At 32.8% G+C, this 22850-nt stretch overlaps 2 protein-coding genes across 4 annotated transcripts; one reads left to right on the top strand and one right to left on the bottom strand.

The window, feature by feature from the left end:
• Positions 1-385: 385 nt before the first annotated feature.
• Positions 386-13090, top strand: LOC108340070 (protein IQ-DOMAIN 10). 3 transcript variants are annotated; one of them, XM_052877511.1, is made up of 7 exons: positions 386-567; positions 772-857; positions 994-1170; positions 1712-1954; positions 2065-2178; positions 5215-5328; positions 12815-13090. In XM_052877511.1, the coding sequence occupies exons 1-7, from the start codon at positions 465-467 to the stop codon at positions 12848-12850; spliced, it is 873 nt and encodes a 290-aa protein (XP_052733471.1). In that variant the 5' UTR covers positions 386-464; the 3' UTR covers positions 12851-13090. The 3 variants fall into 3 exon arrangements, with proteins under 3 accessions (XP_052733471.1, XP_052733472.1, XP_017432787.2); XM_052877512.1 differs by lacking the exon at positions 12815-13090 and adding an exon at positions 10586-10643; XM_017577298.2 differs by lacking the exon at positions 12815-13090 and having other exon boundaries at positions 5215-5537.
• Positions 7393-10269, bottom strand: LOC108340651 (transcription factor TCP4). Its single transcript, XM_017578157.2, has 2 exons — positions 7885-10269; positions 7393-7793 (listed from the first exon to the last, which is right to left on the bottom strand). The coding sequence occupies exon 1, from the start codon at positions 9074-9076 to the stop codon at positions 7925-7927; it is 1152 nt and encodes a 383-aa protein (XP_017433646.1). The 5' UTR covers positions 9077-10269; the 3' UTR covers positions 7393-7793; positions 7885-7924.
• Positions 13091-22850: the final 9760 nt, after the last annotated feature.

The following is a 22850-nucleotide window of genomic DNA, read 5'->3' as shown; positions in this document are numbered from 1 at the left end:
AATATAATTAAAAATAAAAGATATATGTACACAAAAAAGAAATATCATTATGTATAGTTAGTATAGTTGTCTTGCTGAATTCAAATAACTTAAATGTGGAGTTATACATATTTTGTTGAGACTATCCTTTGTAAGAACTTATATCAAAATTAAAAAGAAAAAAGAAAAAAAACACTCAGATATGCCATAATAATGAGGTCTCATGATGGATATTAATAATTAATGAAACTAGTAGATACTTGGTAATTATATTATAAAAAGAAGGAAATATGTTATTGAATAGTGACAAGGCAAGCATATCTTTAACTTTTGTTACTTAGATATCATTTTAGATATCATTGTGAGTTCATTTTCAGAAAGTACACATTGGATATATGTGACTAGCTTCTGTTACCTTTCTGGAGACTCCTGATCTTCCAAGAGATTAAACATCTGCTTCACTGTGGTTGATTTGTCACTTTCCTATGAACTCTCTGGGGTTTGTCTTGAATGAAAAAAGTGTTATATATAAACTGCTTTTTTACCTTTCATCCTCTATAAACAACCTTTTCTTTTCTTCTCTTATTGGTATGTTCCCTTCTCTTTTCATTATTTAGTTCTGCATGTTCTTCTTGTTGTGGGGTTGGATACTTCTAATTTAGAACATACATGTTCTTTAGAAAAACAATATTATCAATTTGTATAACAGGATTAGGAATTATTATAGGAAATATAAAACCCTATTAGGGTTGCATGAGGATCAACAATCAATTGATGGAATGTTCTTTGCAGGTTTAGAAATTATGAGTCCAAAGAAATGGTTTAAGAGGATTGTTAAATTGAACAAACGGAAGGAAGATAAATTGGAACAAGCTAAGGTATTTGTTTTTTGTTTTTTGTGATCATAATATCATCAAAAAAATCATTCATAAATATTTAGTTTAATGTATTTTCAAGATAGCATTGTTGATATATACGTTGGTTTTGAATTCTCTCTGCCACACTATTGAGTAGGTGCAATTCATCCCTGAAAAATTAGATGAGTCCTCCGAGGAAAAGCAAGACGAAACTCTTGAAGAGTCAAATAGCATTCCTAATGAAGGTTTGGTGGTGCTAGAAAAGACAGTTCCCAGCAGGTTGATGGAAGATATTGCTGCTACTCGGATTCAAAATGCATTTCGTGCATTTCTGGTACCATCTTTTATACTAATTTAAAGAACAAAAAAAAAATATATATATATATATAGATTCTTAATAAAAGAAAAGCAAATAACTGAAAGCAAGTCAAAATTCACAATATCCTCTCTGAAATCTATCAACTCTCCCTTTGCTCCCACCAAATCATTATTTGGATTACCTTGATCTATCTTTTGAATTATCATGTAATCAGGTATATTTGCCTGCTAAAGTGATAATTAATCATTCTTAGTTTTTAATTTATCAAAGGCAGTATCATCCATTTCCTCATTAAACAGATCTCTATTCATTTTGTTTCAGGTATAAGTTTTCTCTATTCATTTTACTGCTAACCATTTTGGTACAGTGTGTATGATAAACATCCTCATGGTGACTACTGAGAAAAAAATCAAATCTGCACAATACTGTTCAAATCCTGTTGCATTAATCTTTTACAAAGATTATGAAAAAAAATCAATGATTGGAACCATCTTCCTAGCACAATACTGCTATCTTAAGCCTAAATTTTACTAAGCCCTCTTCTTTGTCTTTGTAGGCAAGAAGAACATTGCACCAGCTAAGAGATACTGCACTAAACTATATTGCACCATCGAAGGTAGAATTGAAACTTGAGGCTGCCAAAGAACAGGCAGTAACTGCACTAAACTATATACATACTTGGAGCAGAATACAGGAACAGATTAAAGCTCGAAGAGTCTATATGCTAACAGAAGCAAGGATTAAACAAAAGAAATTAGAAAACCAGCTAAAACTTGCAGCTAAGATTCATCAGCTTCAGGTATATTACTACTGTCACCTTGATAATGTTTCTTGCTTTCAACTTTTGTTGTCGAAATCATGTGATTCTGTTGATGAAGAAAATATGTTTTGTTGGTAAATGTATGGCAGGTGGGATGGTGTGGAGGTTCTGACACAATGGAAGAGATACTTTTGAGGATACATCAGAGAGAAGAAGCAGCAGTCAAACGAGAGCGAGCTATGGCATATGCCTTCTCTCATCAGGTACACAAATTTGAACATTTTATGGTTTTTTCAGTGGGAACATGGAACACTACAAAAATTACGTATTTTAAAACGGGTTTTGAAGGGGTTTTTTACCGAGGGTTTTGAAAACCTTGCATAATTTTCGACAGATTTTCTAAAACCGCAGTTATGTTTTGTCCCTCGAGGGACAAACAAATCAGGATTGTCTTCGTTTAATGACAAAAGGTACTTTTGATGTAGAGTTTATATAGGGTCAATCACCATATTTAAAAATTTAAACTATTATTTATTTTGGAGTTGTAATTCCTTTCATAATTTTGTTTCTAAAGAACTTTTTAGAGGATTGAAAGAATATGGTGAATTTAAATTATCTTTATTAATGTTTTTAATGACACTTTAGTGTAAAATCTAAGTTTGAATATATGATGCATTATTAGTACAAAAGGTTGTGTTACCAACCAATTATATATTCGGTGTGACTTTTAAGTATTTTACAATAAAAGTAAACTAACTTGATGTTGTTACTTAATTTATGACGGTATAAAGTCTTTTACACTATTTAATATAATCTACATGTATCAAATAAATAATATTAAGATTTTTTTTACCTCAAATCCATTAAGATAATAAGATTAATATCAAAGTTTAAAGCGAATAATGACTCAAATGAGATGATTAACTATAAAACTATTGTCATGATAGATTTAAAGTTGTAACACTTTTAATTTAAATTGAAATATATTATAATGTTTCTAATTTTACTCATCAATAATATAGGTATTAATTAGGTCAAATTATTATATGACTCAACTTAACTCAATCCAACATTAGATTGGATTAATGGAATCACTCTTGTATAAGTTGAGCAATAAGTTAACATGGATGTGTGGTTTCTTTTTGCACCTCTTTTTTTCTTCCTACTATATAGAAAGATAAAATGTATTTATGTATTGCTTAGATTTTTTTTCATGTTTTAGATTGTAGAATCTAAAATGAAATTCAAAATTAGATAATCTAGAATATAATTCTAAATTTGAAAATATATTTTAAATTATACTATTCAAAATATATGTTTTTTAAATGTATTTCATATTATAGAATTGGAAATATATTTTTTGGATTAAAAAATTGAAGAGGTGAAGATAAACATTCTAACATTTTATTATAATTTTAATGAGGAATAATTTAATATTTATAAGTATTATTGGAGTGTAAGAAGAGAAGTGGGAGGTGCAGGAGGATGACTTGAAAAACCTACTCTTATACTCACATTGTTGACAAATTGTATTTTTCTTTTCTGCCTCTAATTAATTTCAAAAAAATTAATTGAATCTTGAATGAAGTTTTGTTAAAATTGTGTTGACACTTAAAAATTATAAATAAAGAAAAAATAAATAAAATCTTGATCCACCCACATCCAACCCTATCCTATATTTATTTTAAGTGGGCTAGAAGATTATAGGATTGTCCAAATCTTACCAAACTCTACCACCCCTAGCCATCCAAATATGAAATTGACGTCATTTTTTAGTTTATAAATATTATATATACTTGCAAATTCTACACATTACAAAATAATTAATAACATTCCTAATTAAAAATTATCAATCATCACCTATCTAAACGCAATTCTTCATTTTTACTTTTATTATTACATTTACAGATTTCAATTTTCAAAATAAAAACCCCAAAATTACTCTTCCAAGATTATAAGAAGATTTTATTAAAAAGAAAAAAGAAAACTCCAAAATAAACATATAGATTTTTAAGTGGCTACTATTTGTTCCACTACACTACCGCTACACCCCTAGCATAGTCCGTTATTTAAACCTCTGCTATGCTAAATTTAATCAACTTTAAAGTTATCAACAAATATCTGCATAAGTATTTATAAGAGAAGAAAAAAAAAAGAATTTTTCCCATACCTATATCATTTTTATAGAAACTTTATTATAATTCTAATTTAGAATATTTTATTTTATTTTTTCTTTTATATCCTCATTTATATAAAAAATAAAATCTTATATCAAAATATATTTATACCTTTTCCAATTTTTACTTTTTCCTAAACATTGGTAAATACAGAAGGATCTTATAAAGCAACTTTTTTTCACTTAGGTGTGTTCTATCGTTTTTAAACAACTCTTATAAGTTTGCTCGTAAGATTCCAAGTTTTCTATTTTTTATTTAATTTTTGAAAATTTAAATCGTTATTTTAATTACCATAATTAAATATCGATTTAGTTTAGGTGTTCTAAAATGTATTATTCGTTTTAAAAATTTATTTTTTATTTTTAAAGGTTATTGTTTTATGCAACACTCATAATTTAATTTAAAGACTTTCATCACACCATATTAATATATTGTAACATGAGCATAATATTAGAAATTAAGTATAAGTTAAAAGTTTTACAATAAGTAAAAATCAGAAAATTAAGTAACATGTAAGAAGAAAAAAACATCTACGAACATTAAATCTCAATATTTTTGTGTTTAAGATAGTATTAAGTTTTTTTATATAGACAATTCATATTTTAGAAGTAGTAAATTTTTCTAGTCTACCTCAATAGAAAGACCAACAGTGATATCTGATTTTATTTTAGGTTTAATAGGTTCGGAAGTCCCTATATTTACGAGTTCGTTTCAATTGGGTCCTTCAATTTTGGAAGTGATCAATTGAGTCCCCACCACCGGCCTAATTTAATATTTTTAATAATTTCTAATTATATTTTCATTTATTAATATATTTAACAATTAAAAATGTTAAAAATTCATCTATATAGCTCAAACGGTGCCACCTGGATGCCACTATATTTAACGAAAATGCTATTATTGAATCAAATTGACAAAAATTAGAGACCCAATTGATCACTTCCAAAATTAGAGGACCCAATTGAAACGAACCCGCAAATATAGGACCTCCGAACCTATTAAACCTTTATTTTATCAACAAACATGTTCTTCATCCATTTTTTTTTCTCTTTATATTAAAGTCAAACATTTTTGTTTTCCTTTATGAAAAGTAAAAAATTTGACCCCACAAGCATATTTCAGTGGAGGCCCAATTGCAGGCCGTATTTGGGCCAGGCTATCTACGGCGTTGGCAAGGGAAGCTGGGGTTGGAGCTGGAAGGAGAGATGGGTAGCAGCTCGTCCATGGCAAATCCGGGTTCGTTTTCCTGACCCCATCACAACGAAAACCACTGACAGCAAAGTCCCATTGTCTAATTCTGAGTTGTCAAATACAAAGGAAACTCCGAAAGGGAAAGAAAACAACATTCCAGATCTGTCTAACAACAATCTAGCCAAATAACCCACGCTGTCTCTTCTGTCATCTCTGCTCATTAATCAATTTCATCACCTCCCATTTCTAAACCACCCTTATCACTGTATTTTTTTCTTTTTTTCCTTCATTTCACCCTTTTTCATATTACGTTATTTTATGATTAATGGATTTTGGATTTTGGAGTGTTAATATAACATTGATAATGTCTAATATGAGTTTTAAAACCTTGAATTAGGTCAAAATAACATTTTCGGACCATTCTGTAAAACTTGTTTAAAGGTAACAGATTTGAATGTTGGCCAAAACAAACTCTACGGTCATGGTAGTACTACTGATACACGACTTAGATCAGATAAAGTTTATCTTTTTCTTAGAAGATAAAACACCCAATAGTCATATTTCAGTAGCTGTGGTTTCTCTGATTTGGAGTGGCGTAATTAAGTCTCTTGTGCATTAATTTAATATGATCGGATGATGATTTCCAGTGGTTTAATTTAAGAAAAACATGGCGGTGAATCTCTGTGGTGTCATATTCATTAAATACTTGCCACTTTCCACATATAGTAACATGAGTTGTATGATGTACGATGAGTTGATGACCCACTACAATGTTGTTTTTGATGTAATCAACCGACTAGCAGCCGCATTAAGAAGGGAAAAACAATTGCACGAGAGGCAAAAGTTGTGTTTTTTTATTATGATATTTTAGATTACCCCTTGAAGAAGGTGGTTAAAAACATTAGGAAAGATCTTTTGAGGTTGTGAGATTTGCTTGGTTGGAAGGTAGGGGACCACAGACAGGTGTAGAAGTATGACACTTTAGTGGTACCCATGAGAGTGAACTCTTTCATAATTGAGCTTGGTTGTGCTCATCAATCACCCTCTCCTTTTCATGGCTCCCCTGCAGATGTTGTTTTTTACTTTTCCCACTTGTTCTTACCTATTGGAATTTAACTACTCAAATCATGAGTCATGATGGACTTCTGCCATTACCTCATGTTACTGTTGTAAGGCTGAAAACCCAAAAGAAAACACCTGATATTTTTCTAGAAGGAAAGATGTGTGGTTCAAAATTGGATGGTAGAAAACCTTGCTACTAGAATTTAAAGCTTCTTTTTTTTCATTTCACTACTCTCTGCATTAACTAAGCTGGTAGGTGAGTGGGTCATCAAAGATGACTTGCGGATGTTTTCCTTTATCACGTTAACTTTTATATTCCTAATCAAGCTTTCAGTCGCTGTCATAGCATACTAAACTAGCTGAAGAACCACAATTATGACATGTGAAAGGAAAAGCAGCAAACCATGCTGAATTTAGGATATTTGCCTTTTTACCAAGCTCGGAATCAAAATCAGCTTCAAGCAACCCTTTCTCCTTTGTCAACAGTTTATCTACTGTTCATCGATAATGACTTCTCAGTCAAATGCTCCCAAATTCGAAGCAAGAAAGAGAAAGGTGTAATGGAGCTGTAGATTTCTTTCCAATTGTTTTTGAAGATGAGGAAGCTAGTGTCTAGTGACGGGTGGATGGTTGCACGAGAAAGTAGTAAAAAAAGGAACAAAACAACAATCATTCTAATGCAAAGAGAACCCTCTTTCGTTTCCTTCATATAACAACTTAGGAATCAATGAAACAGTAATCATGTTCCTACATTTCTTTTTCACTGCACTTTCTACAACCATCAGATTACAAGAAATAAGTGATACGATAGACAAATAGAAAGAAAAAAATAAATCTTAAAAAGTGTTGTGAGAAAATATGATTACTTCCAATAAAAGACCATCCTTTTTCTCTCATTTCAAACAACAGAACAACATTCACACTTACCATGCCAACAAATCCAAGCAAGATTCCTGTGTCGGCTTATTTTGTTTTACCCTGTTTTGTCATGGAGAGAACCCATTATTCTGCATCTGGGTCTGCACTAACTAGGAAATATACAACAACTAAGAGCAAGCTAGTTCTTTTATTCAGTGAGAATGTTTTTCAAATCACTACAACAAAGTAGAAACGAAAGAAATACAGAGATGACGAAGTCACAAACAAAGGGAAAACATAGCAATAGCAATCATCAAATACAGATGAAACCAAAGAAACACAGCACTGCATGTCCTAGTTATTGAGCACGAAAAACACATAAAACATCAAAATACCGAGGGATGCGAAGACCTGAATATCTGTCTCAAATTTTCTTCATTCCCACGGCATAGGCCATTGACATCAACACATCTAGAGATCCAAACCCAACTCTCTTGAATTCCCTTTGCAGCTTGAAAATTCATTCAACCTAATATTCCAAAAGCATGTTCTCTTTATCAACTAGTCATCTTCAGTGCAACCCACAAGCCCTAAAATAACATCAACAAAAAATACTGAGTAAGAGAAACGAAAAAGGAGGAATACTATTGAGATTTTAAGAATTGGGTCGTGAGAAAGAACCTCAGGAAGAACAAAGTTGGGATCTTTTGTGTTTTTGAAATCAATGACGAGAATCGGAGGAAGCAGAGGACGGCTTGTCGGATACGCCGTCGTGCTCCTCTTCACCCTGAATTCGTGCTGGAATGCGAAAGCCAGAGAATCCACCGCCGTTGGAGAAGCCTCCGGCGACGGAGCCCTGGTGGATCAGCGGCGAGAAGTAGTGATGGTTGTGATGGTGGTGATCGACCGAAGGGTCTATCCAAGCACGAACCGAAGGGGTGTTACTGGACTGAAGGGGTCCCCTCTGAGAAAAAAATTGGCCAAACGCCGGCGCCGGAGTGTTGAACACAAACCCACCGCCATGGCCACTGTTGCCACCAAAGAGCAACCTGTGCTCCTCCGAGTGGTGGTTCTGGTGCTCCGACCAGGCGGAACCGCCGTCGAAGCCGAGGGCCGTTCCGGCGAATAGCACCGGCTCGTTGTGGCTCTGAGGCTGGTGCTGAAGCATGATAGGGTCCTGAAAGGACTGCAACGACAAACGCAGATCTTGCTGCCTCAAATCCGGTGGCGCCGGAGGGTAACTCTGAAACGACGTCGTGGTAGCTTCGACGGGAAAGAAAGTCTTGATTGTCTCAGCAATGTTATCAGTATCCAAAGACGGTGGCAGAAAACCAGGACCACTGTTGTACTTGCTGGTGCCAATGTTAGCATTTTCACTCTCCAACTGTTGGTGAGAGAATTGGTCCGGAACTCTGGTAGCGGCGACGACAACGTTGCTCTCGCCACGGTTGCCGAACGCTGTCGGGTCTTGTTCTACAGCGAGAGACTTGTTCTCGCGGAGGGCGATTTCCTCCTGCTGAGGCGGTTGCATTGACGTGGCCGTGGGGTTCCATGGAGGGAGCTCCGCGAGCTCGTCGATGGCGGTCTTGGCTTTTTTTATTAGCCAGTCCACCGCCTTGCTGGGGCGGTCATAGCCGAGGCGGTCCTGGACATCGTAGAATTGGATGGCCGTGTGAGCTGCCAGGCGCACACGGCGGTCTCTGGGGCCTTTGGCAGTGCAGACCTTGCTGTGACGGTCCTTCCGCCCGGTGGAGCGGACAATGTGGCCGCCTTGAACCTCCACGATCTCGCCCCCGCCGCCGCCGGCTCTCATGGCCGATCTAGACGGAGTTGGTGCTTGGTGATGGAGATGGTGGTTCTGTGATTCCCCCATCTTTCTCGCATGTTCGGTTGAAGTAAGCGACGAAGGCGGTGGTGGAAGAGGAGGGAGGGAAGACCGTCTCTTCGGAAGTTGAAGTGGGTTTAAGAGCTCCGTGTCTAAACCTGTGTAAGATGGTTCTTCATCTTGTCGTTGTTGACGGTGTAGAAATCGGAGAGGATGAGGTTGCTGGTCTTGTTGGTTTCCTCCTTCTTCTTCCTCGGTTGTTACATGGCCTGTGTTGAACACCAGATTTTGATGATGAGTCTGATGCTGAAGCTGAAGATGATGAAGATGATGACGACGACGATGATGATGATGGAAATTCCTGTGAGGATCCAGAGTCAGACCCTTGCCGGTGTTGATGCTGGTGTTGGGATTTTCCTCTTCCAGCTTTCTACGAAGCTTTGCACTTATTCCTAATGGGTTGATGATGATTCTTTGCACTCCCAGCTTTGTTGGTCGTGCAACTGCCACAACTCTGAAACTGGCTTCTGTGTCTTCCAAAAAAAGTTCATGCCATTGAATTTTCCCACTTCCATCACCACAAAACTAAACCAAACCAAACTAAACTTAACCAAACCAACAATGTTATACCAAGACCCTTTTCAGCCTAACCCATTTCTCTCTCTCTTTTCTTTTTTCTCTCTCTCTCTCTCTCCACACAGCACTTTTGCCTTTTTGCTAATTGAGCTCCTTTTTACGCTTATGTAATGTAGTAACGAGAGTGGAAGCAGAATAGGGTTGGGTTGGTTAATACCCTATTGGTCTTGGGCAAACGAGCTTAGGGAAGCACCCAAGCGGTGTCGTGTTGCAAAATTTTGAACAGATTTTCCTCCATATCTCAGCACATAGGGAGACAAGAGATAAGAGTTATAGGGAAGAGGAATTGATTCTGGCCCTATGGGAGGCCTTGTTGATGGCAGTGGTAAAGGTGACAGTGTTTGGTCGGAATGGAGCTGTTAAATATCCGTGACTGCATCCCTGCCCCTCTTTCAGACCTTGTTCTTATACTACACTACACACCATTTCATATTACACACCTCTCCCTCTTCCACCCTCTTCCCGCTTTCACCATTTCACTCTTCACTCTTCACCTTCTCTACATCAACATTACTTCTAAATTACATTTACTCTTTTTTTTATTTATTTACCGTCATCCAAATCACATGTTCAAAATTAATATAAATCATATTTTATAAATATGGTAAAATTTTATCGTTTAATAATTCAGGAGATTAAGTCCATGTTTAATCAACAATAATATAACTTTTCTACGGATGTTCTTGTAGAAGCTTATATCTTCTGAAAAATAAGATTAATGGAAACTTCTTGTCTTAATTACTAAAGAAAATAATTAAGACGAGAGTATGATATTTAAGCAAGTATTAAGATTAAGGTTAACATTAAAGTTAAAAAGATGGAAAAAAACAAAGTTGTGATTTGAAATTGAGAATTTTACTTGCAAGTTAGAAGTTAGAACCGTTGGTTTTATTAAATATATATTATGGTATGTTTGTCTAGATGCTCTTTGAGGGATAGATCCCTTACATGCCTCCACCACACCTTTCGAAAGGGACACCCTCGCACAGCTTTTCTGGTATCCCTTTCTCCCTTCTCTCTACCTTTATTGTTTCGCTTAAAACCAACATAACCATAACATGGATCCATAGATTTACTTCACCAAAACTACCACTCTCTTATCATTTCTTTTCTTTTGCATTATAGGATCAAACATCACAAAGTAAATTAATTAACAACAAAATATCTTTTTATTACTAATCATTTATTTTTAATTAAATACTTACGTTATAGTTCATTATATTGCAAGCATATATGTAACATGAACATTTTATGTTTTAAAACGTTTTATGTATAAATAGTATATTTCGTATAATTAATCACGTAGTTTGTAACGTATTTCTTCATAAATATAGATGAAAATACAGGCTGTTTTTTTCTTATAAATATTTTTTTTTCATATATATCAATCAAAACAAATGATTTGGGAGAGAGCATCTTTCCATATTGTTTTTTTGGTTCTCTTCTTTCTTTTCTAGAACAACACTGCGTGCCAACGTTTTTGTATGTTGTCCTTTTCCTCATATAGTTAAATAATTTCACAGTTTTCAAAAATTATTTCAACTCGGCGATCATAAATATTTTTCGATATGTATTTACCATTAATTATTTAGAATTTAATTATACATGTTTTACCAATCGCATATTGATATTTATCATTTAAATATTATTATTTTGTAAATTTATTTTTCATCTATGTTTAATTTTTAAACTTTTCAAACATTATACGGGCTAAATATATTATTATTCAATTTGTAAATAATGGTTCATAATAAAAACTTAAATTTCATAAAAGATTAGTCCTTTTAAGTGTTATTATAAGGCTTTATTGAATAACTAATTAGAAGGATGAGTTTTTACCATACATACTTAAAGAATAATAACAACGAAAAAATCATTTAAAGAATAGATTGTGTAACTCAGATTTTGAAGTTTAACAAATAAAATTAAATAAAATATTGCTATATGAAAAACAGTTTAAATAATATTTTCTACACAAAACTGTTTAAACGATTTAGAAAATCATAAATAGAGTCTAAAAGATAATATCTCTCGTTGAATCATTTAATAGACTATATGAACAAAACAAGCTAGTTTCTTATAAAAACAAAAATCTATCTATTATATAACACTAAGGGTTAAAAGAAATTTTCATTCAAATACAATGTTATATCAAGCAAAACATTCTAGAGAAAACATCGTTTGATAAGTGACCGCTAAACACTTTAGCCTTTGAGAAAACATCTTATGTTTATACCATCTGATGAATATACATTTATCTTACCAAATGATGCATTTATGAATGAAATGACAAATGATAAAATTTCATGAACATGCTATACTCCTCAATGCTTATCAACATTCAAAACATTTAATGCTTGTACGAAAAAGTAATTTGATGCTTGTATAATTTGTTCTTGGTATTCGTGCATATCAATAAATCAAAAAGATATTATCAGAATCATGACACCCAATAAAAAGACGTTATGAAAGAAGAAGAAAATTTTGGGAATGTTTCCCTTGAAGTTGTATGCTCAATCACATCGTGCAAGCTCAGATTCACTTAAGGCGATGAGAAAAAGCTCTTAACCTTACAAAGTAGACTCAAGTCAAACTTCATGGTAGAATTCCAAGTGTGAGCCTAAGTCCCACATTAGATAGAAATGAGAAAATAGAGTTCTATATAAGGTTGAAGATTCATTAACCCATTACCTTAAGATTTTAGGTAGAGAGTGGTGTTAGTCCTTATGTGGTAGGGCTGAGGTCTCATTGATGTTGTATCTCCCTAGTGAACCTCCTCCTTGATAATCTTAACACTTCACATCTAATGGCCACCTCTCCTAACGTCAACTTCCTGTCTAACGGTTTTAAGAGATGTTATTGATAACTCCCTAGTTTTCTTTCTTTTTCTTTGTTAAAATCTTTTTCTTAGTCTTATTTAGTTTTAATTCTTTAGAAATAAGTTAGATTAATGTAAAAAAGGTAGAAATAGGTTTTTAATAGGATTAATTTCCTCTTTTTAGGTAAATAAAATTGGTTTTTAAAGAATTAGGTTCTTTCTCTTTTTAGAAAAAATTCAGAAAATAAAATAAAAATATCTTTTTGCTATAATAGGTTTTCTTTTCTCTTAATTGTGTTTTGACCCTTCATGCATTCTTCTTTTTGTAGTAGTTCCCTTGGTCAAAGGAGTATCTAGTCAACCATTGAGAAGCAGCGTGAAACGACTACGTTTTGGACCATGAACGTTTAATGATGCACTATGTTTTGAGGTTTTGTGGTTGTTGCTACCTTTGGAGGGGGTGTAAGGCTCGAGAGAGGTTTCATTCTCAAATGAAAGAAACCCTCTAGGGTTCGCGAGAGAGGAAGAGAAGATGTTTCACTACTTGTTTTTGTTAATTTCTATTTTAATTTCTGATGTTGTATTCTCGACTTCTAGAGGGCCAAGTTGTTTAATTTATGTCCCCTTAGTTTTAATTTAAGTGAGTTTTAATGCTTTCACATTTTTTTGTTTTTCATTTTCACACGTTTCAAAACCTTTAAAACTTGTTTTTTTACATTTAATCAATGAACTCACATGATAATGTTCCTTAACCTTACCTAGGTTAACCTTTATACTACATTAGTTAAGGGAAAACTTAGTTTCCTATGATAGAGACTTTTGTGACACTAAAAGTTCCTCTGTCAAGTTGCTTGACCTGGAGGAGCTTGGTCTAGAGGAGCTCAGTTTAGAGGAGCTCAACCTGAAGAATTTGGCCTGTAGAGCTCGACTGAGAGAGCTTAGCCTAGAAGAGCTCGCTTGAGGGAGCTCGACCTAGGTAAGTTGCCCCTAGAAAAGCTTGACCTTGAGAGCTTGACCTAGACGAACTCAGTTGGAAAAACTCGACCAGACAGACATACAACACATTTACTTTAAAAATAACAAGATTTAATACCTATTTTGATCCCTAGGTTGGTCAATGTGTTCAATGTACTCCTACTTTTCTTTTCAGATGTTCACAGTTGTCCCATATTTTGTAAAAACATTTGAAGTTGGTCCTTTTTGCTTACGGTGTTCAAAACGCTAACGGTGTAATTGCCCCCTGGTCAATGTTAAATGACCTGTGCAGTTTTGCAATACGTGAAAACAATCAGTTCAATTGACGTGACAATGTTAAAAGTTAAAGTTAAATTTAAGTTGAGGAGGGTTAGAGTTTTGAGTTTCTTATGCTTCTCACAACGAAGAACCGGGCTGTCTCGAGGTGTAGAAGAAGAAGATGGTGGAGTGATGGTGCGATTTGAGTTTTTGCATATTCGGGGTTTTCTAATTTGGGATTTTAGGGTGGTGGTGTTGTAGCTTAGTTGTTCGCGAGAAGATGATGATCACGATTAAGGTTTCACATTCTCAATTTGGGGTTTTGTGGTAGTTTCTTGCAGGTTGAATTGTGGCCATGAAGGTTTGAATGAAGGTTTCTCTCGTTCTTGCAGATCCTGGTGACAAAGGAATTCGTGATGGTGGTTCTGGAACGAGGTAACTAGTGGTTGTGATTTGGGTATGGAAGCTTTCATGGTGGTCGGTGTGGTGGTGGTCTGAATGAAGAAGAAGATTAGAATCTATTAAGAATAACATAAAATAAAATAAAAAATATAAAAAGTGAAATAAAAACTTTTAACATTGTCACGTCATGTGTCACACAATCAACTGGACAACTTATTTACTTTTGGTCAAGAGAAATTACACCGTAAGCGTTTTTAACATCGTAAGCAAAAAGAACCAACTTGAACCGTTTTTACAAAATATAAGACAATTGTGAATATCTGAAAAAAGGTATAACTACTTTGAACACTTTGACCAAACCAAGAAACCAAAATAAATATCAAACATAATATGAATTACATCAGTATAACCTTTATAATATCTCATTACATAATAATTTCACTATTATTTTTATATACTAAATAGAAACAATTATTAACAAATAAAAAAAAATCATGGAATTACTCTACTTGTTTGATACTAAATCGGTACCAACCCATTAATTCTTTCATGAATAATATTTATTTGTAATATTAATTACAGAAAGATAAATAAAACTTAGTGATATAAAACATGTGTGATTAAGATGGTTTACTATTTTTCTTTTCCATAATAATGACTTAAATACTACCCCAAATTTCAGTTATAACCCTAATACGTTGGATCCCAATATTTCAGAGCTAATTTTAAAACTAAAAAATAAAATATGTTTTATCCGTACTAATTGAACTTTATTTCCCAACTATAACCTTTCAGCTAACACAAATTGACACATCTTAACAAAGAACATCAAGGAAGACTGTGACCTTCCTTATTTTTATTGTAAATATGAATTAAATAAATAATTAATGAATAAAAAAATAAAAACCATTGAACATTGATAATTAATTATTCAATAGGAGTTATTTTGACACAATAATAAACAGAAAATTGTATTTTTATAATAATTTGATACATAGGAAATAATTAAGCGTGTTTTTAGTTTTTAAATCATTTTAAAAATTAAATTATAAAATATGTTTTCAAATAAAATTTGTTTAACAAATACGTAAAATTACATTTGTCAAATAAAAAACTTCTACAAGAACTTTTTGCATAGTATTTTCTAAAACTTTTCGTAAGAAAATGTCTGACTACTTTTCAAATAATTACTAAGTAAGAGAAATATTCTTTAAACAACGATGTCAATTATATCTTAATAAAAGTTTTTAAGAAAGAAAAAAAAAAGACAATACTGGTTTACTAAAAAATTCTTCTATATAGTAGATTTAGGTAAAATTGAGTAGTACAATAATATTCATAAATAAAATCTATGATAAATAGTTAATACTGTGAGTATTTATTTTCCACAAGTGACAGATAACAAGATTGTTCAAATATTGATAAATTCAAAGAGTGAATGATACAAAGATTTACCACAACCCTCAAAAAACTTGAGTACACAAAAGGCTCAGAGCTAAAATCTCTATATATTGAAATTACATTTGATCTTCTAGGTTTTTATATAAACTTTGAAAGATGACTGTTGTGTAAGATTTATATATAAAATCTTCAGGTGGTTAGGTGATAAAAAAAATTTGCACAAAAATATCTTTAATATTTGATGATAGTTAGTAGTCTAAATTGCAAGGTTGCTTTTCTGTCTTCTATATTGAGTTGTAAATATCTAAATAACATAGACATATTTTATGGATAAATTACTTGTATTTCATTTGATTTCTTATTAACCACAATCTTGATTTATTTTAAGATCAATTAATTTTAAGAGAAATTTTTCAACATTGTTGCACTCTTATTTACATATTTATAAAAATTTATGTATTGTAATTTGTTTGAAATGTAAGTTGTTTACAATGTTGAAGATGCATTTGAACTAATTGATTCTTAGTAAATATATGTTAGTCTTGCATATAGTAGAATATTAACTCCTAGTTACTCTTAAGTTAACCATTAATTATTTAAACATCATATAGATATCTAGCATAGTATATGATAGGAATTCTTAAAGAACTCTTATAAGACTTTAAGATATGCAATTACAACTTTACTAAACAAAACATAAGTTAGAAGGTTTATAACCAATTTAAAAATTAATTTAAATACTTTTATATTTATTAATATAAAAATTTTTCAATGGGACAATAATCTAGTGTGTTTAAATAATTATTTGATTGACACCCAATTTAACATTATTAACAACCCACATAGCATTGGGGGATTGAGGATGCATTTGAATAAATTCATGTCTTCTTTCAAACATTAACAAATGTCATTTATCGTACAGAAAAGATAGTCTACAAATGCTTGATATTTTTCCACACTATACTTTTTATAGAAAGAATATGGACACATACAAATATAGTATAATTAATAATATAATAAATATAAGAAAATAAGTAAAAGTCGTCTTAATTTTAGTTTTTTATTTATTGCAAATTTGAAGTTATAACAATATATTTAGAATGATTTAATTGGTTAATCTTCTCTCCTAACTATTAAAGTGAACACCCTTTATTTCACCATTTAATTTGGCGGCTGAAACTTGAGAATTGACTTTTTGCTTTTAGTTTACCAATGTTGTGCACATAGACATAAAGGACCACACAATTAAATACATCAACTTAATGGAACATTTATATTAATTGAAAAGTGGAAAAAAGAAACACACACTTTAGGTTTCATTGGTGATTGAATCCCAGCAATCTACCTTATTCAAGTTGTGATCTTATCCCTCTAACACATGGACCACTTCATTTTCTGTCTTCGAACACAAATAAATACTTACAAGTTCTTCTGTTTCCTTTTAATAAATGTCAATTTTTAATAAAAATAAAAATACATATTACTCTTATTATTGTTACCATCCTTCATATCTAATCTTAAATTAATTTAGTTTCATATATTCATTCTAATATACAAATAAAAAAAATATTATAGTTATTTTATTAAGATACAAAATGTATTATTTACCTCAATATTTTAGTAAAAACTTTATAAAAAAAAGACAACAAAGGAAAGAAAAGATATAATGTGCATCTACTTAAACATGAACATCAATGCACATATAAAGTCACCGAGGGAATGTTATTTGAGTGGGAAAAGTAACTAAAAAGAATAGTGATATAATATTTCGTCACTTTGGAGAATAAATATTAGTATGAAGAAGAAAGCAAATAAAGCAGCAAAACCTAAGACCGAAAAACTTCTAGTGAAGCAAATGGTTGACGAGTTGAAACACAAGATTCTGGGGCGGCTGATATATTCCCAACAAGCAAGTTGGTGAGTGATATATGTCTATCTTTAATACTTTTAGCTGTATAGAACTTCCCCTAAACAAAGTAGACTTTCTAACTACAACAACTGAATGTTTGTGAATGTGCCTATCACTACATTGAGTCAAGGATGACAAAGTAAAGATGAAGGATCTCAATATCCTATATCTTTCCTCACTCTGGATTATATGTTAAAATATATTATATAAGGAAAAAGGTACATTTTTATTATTTTTAATAACTATCCTTTTTATTTTATAGGTTGTGTATTTGCACCAAATGTCTAAGACTCAATATATGAACAATATTATATATATATATATATATATATATAGATATTAAGAAAATAAAAAAGATAAAAATATTTAAAAGTAAAAACAATTGATAGAGGAAGACAGAGAATCAGGATTTTGACAACTTGACCACAAGTCTTCAGTCTCTTATGTATGTGATCAGTTTTTTTTTTTTTGTTTTCTTACTGTAGTGTAGTTTGGTGTTTTTTCTGATTCTTTTTGTTAGGATTTCTTTTGCACACCAAATGTTTGATCTCTTTTGTTGATTTCATTGCTTCTTAAGCTGCTTCTGTCTGGTTGGTGACAGATTCTTGTGCAACTGATTTTTTTCTGATTTGGTTTTCTTGGGATAGTTCATCTTTGGTGAGTTTTTTGTAGGGATTCTTGGTGAGTTTTTTGTAGGGATACTTGTGGCTTTTCTTGAGCGTAGCGGTGTGTTTGGGGGACTGATTCTGCATGTTTTGCCATTCCTTGGGGATGCATTCAAGATAGGTGTTTCTTTCGTCCATAAGGCTTCTCAAGTGCCTTCTCAAGTGTCTATGGCTCAAATTGTACTTCTACACAGTTGTGCATAATACTTGCAATATTCTGCTTAAAGATAGGTGTTTCTTTCGTCCATAAGGCTTCTCAAGTACCTATGGCTCAAAATTGTACTTCTGCACAGTTGTGCATAATACTTGCAATATTTTGTTTTCTCTATTGTCCCTTCCCTTGAATTAAGGTTGATATGGTTTGTGTATAAATTTCTGAGGTCCATCTGACTTGTCTGGGAGAATGTAAAAAGTATCTATATGGTAGGTGATCCTATTGAAAGGAAACAAACCTTTGAATCATTTAAAGCTTTGCAAGAACCTGGATGTTTCTTGGAAATCTTTAGGTTCTTGGAAGCCATACTTCTTGGAAAATAGTTTTATGAGGATGTTTCTTGGAAATCTTTAGGTTCTTGTTAAGTCATACCTCTTGGAAAATAGTTTTATGAATTTGCTTTTTCCTCGAGAAGAGTTCTGGTGGTTGGCTCTTGGAACTTATCCCTAGATTTCATCTTGTCATTGCTAGAACAAAGGATTTTTTTCTTACCACTATGAAATTGACTAATGTAGGGTTCGGACATGTGGTTTACTCTTAAAATATTGACAACGATTAAGAAGTGAACTCTAAATCTAACTCAATCTTAAAAACTGGCTTGTAACCCACTTATATATTATAAATTAAACTTATCTTTAGTTGATATCAGACATCCAACACACTCTTCATTATGAAACATATACATCTCAAGCGTGAAACTAGACATTATTGGATGGTCTTATAGTGTCTGGATAGCGAGTGGAACAATAGATCCAACAAACAACAAACTTTGCTATAATAGACTTTAACTCATAAATCTGATACCATGTTAAGAAGTGGACTTTAAACCTAATTCAATCTTACAAACTGACTTGTAAATGAAGTTTGCATCTTCTTATATACTGTAAATTGGTCTTATCTCTAATTGACGTAGGACTTTCAGCAACCAAAGACCATTTTTTCAATAGCATGTTTAATGATTTATCTTGCTGACAACACTATGAACAAAACCAAAGGTTTTTTAATGCATGTTTTAGTCGTATTGATCTCTTATATGAGTTTCCTAATCAACTCCTTGTAGAGAGGTCGGGTTATGCTTTCATAGTTGTTATTGAATCTGAAAACATACCTCATTTCTCATATCCTGCAAGATGATTGTGCACAATTTCAACAATTGAATAAGGAAAAATAAAACTGCAATCACTGAAAAAGGAGGGCAGAATGTAGAACAGAAGTTTGTTCCTAAGCAAAAGCATGATAAGGTTTTGAATTTTGCTGATCTCAATGTTGTTGTTTTCAATGTTTATGAAGCAGTTGAGGGATCTTCTAGTGAAGCTGCAAGAACCTCTGATGATTTGGCTGACATGCCAGCCTTGGAATTGATTCATACTCAGTCCGATGGATTAATGAATAATAATGTGGTTGACTTGGACAAACATACTTTAGTTTCTCCACAAACTGATAAGGGTAAATGATGTTCTTCCTTCCTCGGTTCAGGCTTTCTCTAAGCAAATTCCAGAGGCTAATGATCATGTTGAAGGTCTTTCCGGTAAGGCTCGATTTGATCTTGTACAAGCTCCTCTGTCAGAATTGATTCACAGTTTTCATAGTCTAACTAATGATGACACTAATGAACCTACTGAACCAACTAATCCTGCTGAACTTGATGTTCCGACTTCTATTGTTCATAATGTTGACTTATATGCTACTGAAACTGAGGATGTGCCTGAAACTGCTTCCAAGTTTATCGAGGAGGATAAATTGGTCTCTAAATTTTGGGCGGATAAGGTCCAAGAGGAGGATGAAATTATTAGTGAGTAAGATGAAACCGAGGAAGAAGCTATTCAAACAACCAGGAAACCTGGCAAACAACCTAGAAAACTCCTTTAAGGGTACAAGAAAAACCTCTAAAGTCGGTCAAAAACAGAAAAAGTAAATCGATCTTAGAGGTCTATCTTGGAATGTTAGAGGAATTGCTAATGATAAATCATTAAATATGGTACAGCTGTTTATTCTGGAACACAAACGTCACTTTATTTTTATTGCTGAGCCTATGATTTGTTTCTCTGATGGACATGCTCTTTTCTTTCAGAATTTGAAGTTTTTCTGTTGTGCTGTTAATTTTTCTATTAAGTAGTCTTTGGTGTTTGGGCAGGTTTGATGTGACTGTTAATCTCATTCATTCTGATTATCAATATATATATATATATATATATATATATATATATATATATATATATATATATTAACGTTACTTGGCATAGGAAAAATTTTAAATGTTGCTGGTATTTATGGATCTCTTTCATCTGATTTATTCGATTTGTAGAAGGGTCCTTGGTGATTTTTTTTTTTTGGTATTTCAATGTTGTTCTTTCTGTTGATGAAACTAAGGGAGGGATTGCCCTAACAGTGTCTCTTGTTCTAAATTTCATGGCTGGATTAATGACCATGAGCTGCTGGGTGTTCCTTCATCTGGTCCCTTTTTCACCTGCTGCAATGGCAGATTAGGTAGTCATAGGATTGAGAGAGCTTGATAGAGCCTTTATAAGTATTTCCTTTTTGGATCAGTAGGTTAACTGCCGATGCAGGGTTCATCCAAGAAATTGTTCTGATCAGCATCCACTACTGCCCTCTTTATCTCACAATAATGCTTGTTCCCAACCCTCCTCTTTTAGATTTTTGAAAAAGTTACTTGAACATCCTGAGTGTAAGAAGTCTATTCAACAGTTCTGTTCCGAGTCAATAATTCGCTGTTCAATGTTGATCCTTCAAAAAAATTGCAAAGACTGAAATATGCCTTTAAAATCTGGAATAAGAATTTGTTTGGGAATGTTCACACTGTTGCTGTTGAGAAACAGCAACTTTTGGTTTCTATTCAGCAGAAGTTGGCAGATTCTGTGTTGGAGGAGGAGGCTATGAATGATCTTAACACTGCTCTGAACCTGCAAGCTATGATGATTAGAAAAGAAGGGGTTAAAATGAACTGGTCTGTTAAAAAATGCTTCAATGCCATTGTTATTCATAGGCTGATTGAAGGTGATTTGATTTGATATTGGAAGTTTCTAAGCACTTTGAAGACTATATTTTGGATGTTTGTAGGAGTCTTTGTGCTGCTGATGACTCTACTTTCAATAAACCCTTTAAAAATTTTACGAGGTAAAAAAAAATGAAAACTCAAGCAAAACCAAAGAATTTAAAAGAATCTAGAAGGTACAAAATCAAGAAATATATAAAAGCAAAGAGAGTAAAAAACATGACATAATTAAGAATATGACAAAGAGAGAAGTACTTTAAAAAGGCAAGAGTAACCGAAACAAAGTACTTGAAATTATCACTATAAATGTAAAACAAAGTAAGCTAGATAATTAGGAAAGTTTAATCTCCAAGCAATATTTTCCTTATAATTCGTAGCAAGAATTGACAACTAGTTTTAGACACCAAAACAGAACCAAAAGCACCAAGAAAAGGACCAGTACTAGCACGTTTGAAGCCCAACACTGCACCACCAGCAAGGCCACCAAGTGTTTGATAAATGGGTCAAATAAGTGCACCACTAGTTCAGCCCTTATCAATTAACAAATTATAATTAGGTCAAATATGAGTTCCAGCCGCTGATCATCAATTCTGCACATTCACTTCAATTGGACTAGCACAACACCATCAAACAAGATATGTTTGTGCTGCCAATTGAATCAATTCAGCGAAACAACCTTATCCGCTAGCTAAATTAAATTCAATCATAATAATATTCAATGCCCGATTTCAAAAGTACAAGAATCTGCTGCACACAACAGTTGAAATTAAAATTTTCACCGTTGCAAGGATTCAATCAAGGAAACCAGTAGCTACATAATCCACTTGCTTCCAATTTTCCGCTTCAATTTTCTGATTAATCCTTTGATTTCAATTTACGTGCAGATTCACAAAATTTAGGATTACACTGATTGGATCAACAATGCCACCAGCCGCTTGTACCAAATATACGTGATGAATTTCTACTATCAAAGAATAAAATTGCACCAAGCTGCTTGATATTTCAAGAAATCATGTGAATTTCAATTCACGCCACAATTTCAATCTAATCACTGAATTAAAATCAGATTTCTTTTTTTCTTTTTAAAAATTCTGCCCCGCTTGAATATTCAGTGACACCTAAACAAAATGGAATTGGAATTTCCCATTTCATGCTTCAGCCAATTCGTTCTCTTTCAAATTTACAAGGCACCCGAAAGAATGATATAAATCAATCCAAAAATAAAGTTGTCAACACACTTCGATTTATATAACAGAATTTCATCGCAAGGTGCAATTGAATTCAATTGCCAGTGAATTGCAAACAATGAGTTGACATGCCTGCTTAATTTCAAAATCCAATTCTATCCCATATATGCAAATCAGATTGCACATTAAATTTCTTTGCCACCACTACTAACACAAAATTCAAATTCTAATCACCAAATAACAATTCAACAGTGCACAGAACCTGTTTCCAGATGCGCTGAAATTGAACCGCAACAGCGGATTATGTAATCACTCTTTATAGAGTTAGTTCTGTTAGGTTTTGA

The sequence above is a fragment of the Vigna angularis genome, chromosome 5 (assembly GCF_016808095.1).
Source record: "Vigna angularis cultivar LongXiaoDou No.4 chromosome 5, ASM1680809v1, whole genome shotgun sequence".
NCBI lineage: Eukaryota > Viridiplantae > Streptophyta > Magnoliopsida > Fabales > Fabaceae > Vigna > Vigna angularis.
The sequence above is the reverse complement of the archived record's forward strand: the minus strand, read 5'-3'. Positions and strand labels throughout refer to the sequence as shown.